The 7,273-nt window shown below is 47.6% G+C and overlaps 1 protein-coding gene across 4 annotated transcripts in view; it reads left to right on the top strand.

Moving 5' to 3' along the window:
* Positions 1–1,928: 1,928 nt before the first annotated feature.
* Positions 1,929–7,273, top strand: part of MYL12B (myosin light chain 12B) — a 22,495-nt gene continuing 17,150 nt past the window's right edge. The window contains exons 1-2 of one of the 4 annotated variants that reach the window (XM_027886385.1): positions 1,929–2,036; positions 6,959–7,156. In XM_027886385.1, coding sequence (XP_027742186.1) covers positions 6,973–7,156 — 184 coding nt within the window. In that variant the 5' untranslated portion in view covers positions 1,929–2,036; positions 6,959–6,972. Of the gene's footprint in view, positions 2,037–5,312; positions 5,473–6,958; positions 7,157–7,273 lie in introns of those variants that run through there. The other 3 variants (XM_027886381.1, XM_027886383.1, XM_027886384.1) reach the window with 3 other exon arrangements.

The following is a 7,273-nucleotide window of genomic DNA, read 5'->3' as shown; positions in this document are numbered from 1 at the left end:
CTTTGTTCTAAGAATCATGATAGGAAACTCCAAGTAATCTTGCTCTTCTTAGAGGCTGGACTGGATGATCTTTAAATGCCCCTTCCAATCCAAACAGTTTGATTATTATGAGAACTGAATACACCCAGGACCCCTGGCAGCCTGGTTACCCTGCTGGCATGGGCAAGACAGGTAAAAATTATTTGAAGATGGGGTAACATGCCAACAGCAAACTGGAATAAGGCCTTTTTCTTTGGAAGCCAGGCCAGATCATAGAGTCATAGAATGGTTTGGATTGAAAGGGAGCTTCAAGATCACCTAGTTCCAACCCCTCTGCCACAGGGGTACCTAGTACCTTGCACTAGACCAGGTTGCTCAAAGCCCCATCTAACCTGGCCTTAAATACTTCCAGGGATGGGGCATTCACAACTTCTTTGGGTAACCTGTTCCAGTGCCTCACCACCCTCATAGTAAAGAATTTCTTCTTAACATCTAATTTAAATCTCTGCTCTTGCTTACTTTCCCTGAACCCAGGGCAGTCAAGTAATTCACTTGTTAGAAACAATATTAGATATTAGGAAAAGGTTCTTCATCCAGAGGATAGCTGGGCACTTGAACAGGCTCCACAGGTCACAGTACCAAGCCTGACAGTTCAGGAAGTGTCTGGACAATGCTCTCAGACACACAGTGTGATTCTTGGGGCTGTCTTGTGTAGGGCCAGGAGTTTTACTTCCTTAATCCGTGTGGATCCCTTCTAACTCAGGATATTTCATGATTCTGTGAATCTTCCAGATGTACCAGCTCCATCAGCTGTTGCAACACAGCACCTCCTCAGCCTGCAGGACAGTGCCATACTACGTACTTTTACATATGTTGGGCTGTTTAGAGCTACAAAGTTGATCAAGGGAGTGGAGCATGTCTCTTAGGAGGAAAGGCTGAGGGAACTGGGCCTGTTCAACCTCAAGAAGAGACGACTGAGAGGGCACCTTGTGTATCAGTATCTGAAGGTAGGTGCCGAGAGGGTGGGTTCAGGCTTTTCTTGGTAGTGCTAAGTAATAGGACAAGAGGTAACAGGTAGAAACTGATGCACGGGAAGTTCCACCTGAGTGTGAGGAAGAACCTTACTGTGTGAGCGACCGTGCACTGGAACAGATTGCCCAAAGAGGGTGTGGAGTCTCCCTTACTGGAGAGGCTCCAAGAACTGACTGGATGCAATGCTGTGGCATCTGCTCTAGGATGGACCAGGTTAGACCAGATGACCCACTGTGGTCCCTTCCAACCTGACCCATTCTGTGGTTCTGTGGTTCTGTGGTTCCGTGTCACTGGCTCCCTCCCGCCACCGCACTGCCACAAACAGTAACCGGAGATGGGAATGGGACTTGTTCATGTCAGAAAGCGGGAGCTGAGACAGTGGCAGCCCTACTTGCACAATGCTCCTGGGGAAGGCGGTGCAGGAGCCTGGCGGGCAGCAGTTCCGCGGCGCTCGAAGGCGGGAGGGACGCGCAGCCCAAGGTGAACCCCGAACCGGCGACCCCATGGAACAGAACGGGAAACAAAGCGATGGGAAGCGAGGCGAGGGCAACCCCTCGGGGGTGCGGAGGGGGCGGGGCGATGGGATACGGGTCCGCCCGTTCCCGTGCAGGAAACTCCCGCTTTGCCTTACAAGGGCAGGCGCGCGCTCTCCCCGCCCCTCCGCCTCTGGAATGCGGTGACCGCACCGCGCTGCACCAACGCGGCACCGGGGAGGGGGGGAGACACGTACAGGAGCCTAGTCCGAAATTCCGACCTTCTCCTCCCGGAGACGGCGGAGGCCCAGCGGAAGAAACGCGAAACACATGGTTTGTTGCACGTCCTCTCTCCCCTGCCTATCTCGTGGTGCTTGGCCGCCGGAACGACAGTGCCTCGCCGCACCCTCCTCCCCCGCGCGGATGGTCTCGCCCACGGCTTCCTTCCTCCCCGGCGGGGCGGCGGCCGCTCCGCTCTCCGGAAGTGCCGCGCCCGCCGCTCCCGCCGCGATCCCACCGAGACCCTCTGAGAGCCTCTGCCGCCTCCGCCAGGTGAGCCGGGGGGTCCGTCCGGGGGTCCGGGGACGGGCGGACGTGAGGTCTGGGGCGGGGGTCGCTGGCGGTGCCGGGGGTCGCTGGCGGTGCCGGGGGTCGCTTGCAGCCTTGCCCTCATTCGGGCCTCACTCGGTGCTGCCGCTCCTCCTCGGCGGGACCCGCCCTGCCGGACGGGGCTGGGGGCGACCGCGGCTCGGGGTCCCACGGCCCACGGCCTGTGAGCCGGGCGGGGCGCGGCGCCCCGGGCAGGGGGCATCGCCAGCGGAGATGAACAACCTGGGCATTGTTTCGGGGAACAGGTGCTAAAAGATACTGCTTGGCTCCCTGTCGGAAGGGCTCGGCTGCCTCCCGGCCGCATCACCTCTCAGCGACTGTTTCCTCGGCTTTGTTGGAGCACGGGAAGGGCTGGGCTGGGGATGCAGCGGTGGGAAGAGGGAGAGGTCTCGGGAGAGGTGCCCCCCTGCGCAGCATTTGGAATGAACGCGGCCGTGACAACGGCACTGGGGACAGCGCAGTGGGTCCCTTCGGTCTCGGAATCACAGAATCAGCTGGGTTGGAAAAGAGCTCTGAAATCATCGAGCCCAACCTGTGATCCAGCACCACCTTTCAGCTAGACCACGGGACACGGGACTAAGTGCCACGTCCGGTCTTTCCCTAAACACCTCCAGGGACGGTGACTCCAGCACCTCCCTGGGCAGCCCATTCCAAAGCCTCATCACCCTTCCTACGAAGAAATTCCCCATAGAATTAACTGGGTTGGAAGAGACCTCCGAGATCATCAAGTCCAACCCCTGATCCAACCCCACTGTGATTACTAGATCATGGCACTCAGTGCCACATCCAGCCTCATGTTAAAAACCTCCAGGGACAGTGAATCCACCACCTCTCTGGGCAGGCCATTCCAATGCCTGATCACTCTTTCTGTAAAGAACTTCTTTCTAATATCCAGCCTAAACCTTCCCTGGCAGACTTTAAGCCCGTGCCTTCTTGTCCTACTGCTGATTGCCTGGGAGAAGAGACCGCTTCCCACCTGGCTACAGCCTCCTTTCAGGTAGTTGTAGAGAGTTATGAGGTCACCACTCTATAACCCAGACCTCCCCGGCGAAGCTTGAGGTGATGTTCTGTCCTGTCACTTTTTCCTTGGGAGAAGTGCCTGATCCCCACCTGCCCAAAACCTCCTTTCAGGTAGTTATAGAGAGTGATAACCCTGAGCCGTCTCTGTTGCAGACAAGCTGACTCACAGGCACTGGATTTTGAGGCAACTCTGACTCCCATCTAAGGGAAACAGTGTGTTAAAGGTGGCTTTCAAGACTGGTGCAATGGTGTAGGGTGTAATCTGCTCTTACTGAGCTTTGACAGAGATCTGCACAATGCAGTTTTATCTCTTCCTGCTACCACCCAGATTGTGATGGATGCGTGACTGTATGTGATACTGTAATGGATTACGTAGACAGAACTTGGGCTTTAGCTTTGAGGCTGACTTTGGAGTTTGATGATGGAGCTTGATGTTATATCTTAGTTCATGTAGAGACTTTCTTGGCTATGGGTTGTGGGGATATATTGTGTGGTGGCTTGTTTTCTTTTTAATTTCGAGTGTTAGGCATTGCAATTATTACAATATTGCAATTATTACAATGTTGAAACGTGAGGGTGTTTTCCAAAGTGCACCTTTTGGTCCCTGCCTCCGAACAGGTTCAGACTGCAGCACTGTTAGTGGGTTGTAGATTTTCACGGCTTATTGTCTGGCTCAATATCTTTAGTTGCTTGGTTTTGCCTTCTCCAAGGGTTTATCCCTTTCCCACAGGAAGGGACCATAAGATGACTTTCTGTGCTTGTGTGGTTTGATATCCACTGCTGTTGCTTGACTGAGCAAATGAGTGCAGAGGCAGCACAAAGCAGCACGGTCCTTTTACTAGTTCTTTTGTTTCTTTTAATATGTGAAAATGTTCCTTAAGAGAGTTTAAGTTTTCAGAAATCTCTTCTGAGAACTCTCGCAGGTAAGGTCTTACATTAGAAGTGTCTTGGACAGTTTCCAAAACAAGGCCTAGACCATTCAGTGCATTGTAATATTAAACGACAAAGACTAAACCTGCATGTCATGACTTGTGCTATCTAATGTGAAGTATTTCCACTTTTTTCTCTACTGAAATTCTATTTGCAGCCTGTACTTACCCTATTTCAATTAGAAAAGTGGGGGTTAGGTGTGTTTTTTTGTTGGGTGTTTTTTTTGTTGGTTGGTTTGGGGGGCTTTTTTGTAGTGTTTGTTGTTGTTTTTTAAATACCTTGTGAATTTATCAGATTAAATTCTACTTTCTCTAAAATTTGGGGGTCCAGTGCTTGACTCAAATGAGGTTAGCTCTGGCTTATGACATCATTCACTGTTATACACAGAGATAACACAAAGTGTAAACACTTTTGGAACTTATAAATCATAAGCTGATCTCTTTGGCTAACTGGATTGATGACTCTAGTTTTCTGAACGTGTTCCAGTGTACCATCCTATTTCTAATAGAGCTTCCTAGAGCTGAGTACAGTGTCTCCAGTGCAGCTGCACCAAACCTATCCTGAAAGGCACTGCAGTCCTGTGAGACCTAAAATATTCAGACTGAGAGGTCTCTGGAGCTGAAGGAGTTGTGCTGCCTCCCGAGCCTGGTTCACAGAAACTTAGAAAACAGTAATGCAAGCGTTGGCAAATTCTTCATCTTCTCGAGTACAATATTCTGATACAGCAATCCTCTGAACAGACTTTAAAAGAATGTGTTGGCAGTCTGCCTCTGTTACGTCCTTTTGTTTAGGACTGAGCTGTAGGTGAGAGAATTGCAGATAGTGGCTTGTTGGAAGCACTGCCTTTACAGCATGTGCAAAGTAAACTTTTTCGTCTACTTGGAACGGGCAATATCCTGAAAACTATGAATTATTTCAGAGAACAGTTACTTAAACTGTTTGGTTTTGGGTAATGGAACTTTTAATCAATAATTCAGCATTTAACAGGAACTTGCCTGAGGGTTTTTACTGAGGTAAGAAAACCACAGACTTTATGCACAGCCCTTGGCTGCAACTTGAAAGCAAACTACCTTTGTTGTCAGCTGTCTTCATAAACATCTCGATGTCAAGAGTTCACATTTATTTGCTGAACTGTTATGGAGGCCAAACATCTCGGATAGCTTGTGGTTAGTGAGTGCAACGAAGAGAACTTCTGCGTTGTTGGATGATGCGCAGTTGCATTTCACAGGCTATTTTTAGTGCGGGACATAATGGTTTGTTTTGTACGTCAGAAGAACGTTGTACATGCACGTAGGATTTAAAAGTGTGGAACTAGCAGGGGAAATCACTAACTGTCTTTGTGGACAGACAGAGAAGGACATAACCATGGAATTTCCTTTTATGATCCAGATGCTTGGTAAAGCATGTCAGGTATCTGATACAAAGCAAGGTAAAATACCTTTCCTTTTAGTTAAAAACAAACAAAAACAAACTGCTTTTTGCCTGAATATTGGGTTGCTTATGTACGGGAGTTACTTTGCTGTAATTTTGCTCCCTTTTCTTTAAGGCTGAATGCCATTTAGTGATTTCAGTCTTGCTTTGCCGGAGTCTAACAGAAATTATTCTGTCTTTGAGCAAACTATCTGAGAAACAGAACTGTGCTGTGACTCTGATTAACATTGCATTTCTGTCCAGATTTTATTTTTCTAAGATGTAAAACTAAGTGTAAATTTCAGAATGTTGCTATTTTTTTGATTACTTATTTTTGTAATTCACTTGTGATTAAGGTGAAGCTTAAATCTGTCCTCTTTCAGCACGCTCTTGCTGCAGGTCTTTCCTGTAAAATTCAAAACCAAGGATGGAAGGAACCTAGTTTGCATAACAGTTTGGGCATAATAAAGGATTATAGCAGCATGGATTATACTTTACTTTTATCTAATATGGGTAGAGGTTATGAAATTTGGGAAACGACGTCAGGTTTAACTTCTGATCCGAAAGCAATGTTGAGGTCTTCGTGTTTGCATTTCAGTGAATGACTCAGCTTTTCAGGTTTGTACCATCAAGTATAGCTGAGCACTAAATGTACCTACCCAGCTAAATAGACTCCGTTAACCTGAAAGCCTCACTTCTGCCCTGAGTATGTTGGTGTTATAACGTGCAAGCCACCACATTTACTTCTTTTGACAGCTTCAAGGGAAACAATGAAATTGGTATATTAGTGATACATGACAATTTATAAAGATTCTGCAAGAATATATAGATATTTTAAAAGGTAGATAGTTTAAAAGAAACGGTCTTCAGATTTTTGTGCCTATTATGCCATTAATTCAGTTAAAGAGTGTGCTGGCATTTGCATGTGTGTTATGTGATAGTTCCACTGTGTAAGAGAATAGCAGTGTAGAGCTTCTGAACCAAGTCAGTCGTCTCTCAACGGCAGCTAGTCTAACAAAATGCTTTTCAGAGCCTAAAGTACAATTTTTTTTCCCCTTCCAACTTGTCCGTTTAACATACTGCCTGATTTATTTAACCACTATGCTAGTTTAGCAGCCCATATCCTCCTGCAGGGCAGGTCAACAGTGCCTCCCAAACTGCTGAGTGTGTAGTCATCTTTAATTGTGGAAGATGCAGGTGGAGTATTGAATCAGTAATACAAACACTTGAGTGATTTCATTTCAAAAGCTGTGATTTGATTTGGGTTTTTTATGTGGCCTGCTACTGGCCTACAGTGCCAGTCCCTGAATACTGAAAGACCTTATACTTTAATAGCAAAGGAAATCTAAATGAAAGAAAATGGAGCAGGAGATACCAAAGTAAATGTGTACTTTGGCATATTTGCTGATAACATGGAATTTGATATTCCTTTATTCATCCTTCCCCCAAGGACTTGTGATACGATTTAATAAGGCTAAACCTTGCATATGTTTCTGTCTTCTTAGAGCCAACAGCCAACATGTCCAGCAAAAGGGCAAAGACGAAGACCACCAAGAAGCGCCCTCAGCGCGCCACCTCCAATGTATTTGCGATGTTTGATCAGTCACAGATTCAGGAATTCAAGGAGGCCTTCAACATGATCGACCAGAACAGGGATGGCTTCATTGACAAAGAGGACTTGCACGACATGCTCGCCTCCCTTGGTAATGTCCCTTTGCTGTTTATGCTTGCCAAGCCAGTTTGGGCTGTTTAAGTGAAATTCCTGAGTTCAGGATATGAGAGGTGTCTCAGTTTGTAGTGCACGATTGACATTACTCCTT

Source organism: Empidonax traillii, unplaced genomic scaffold (genome assembly GCF_003031625.1).
Source record: "Empidonax traillii isolate 1590-97213 ecotype Southwest subspecies unplaced genomic scaffold, ASM303162v1 scaffold186:size1492175, whole genome shotgun sequence".
Taxonomy (NCBI): domain Eukaryota; kingdom Metazoa; phylum Chordata; class Aves; order Passeriformes; family Tyrannidae; genus Empidonax; species Empidonax traillii.
Note: the sequence above shows the minus strand (reverse complement) of the source record. Positions and strands in the feature narration are given on the sequence as shown.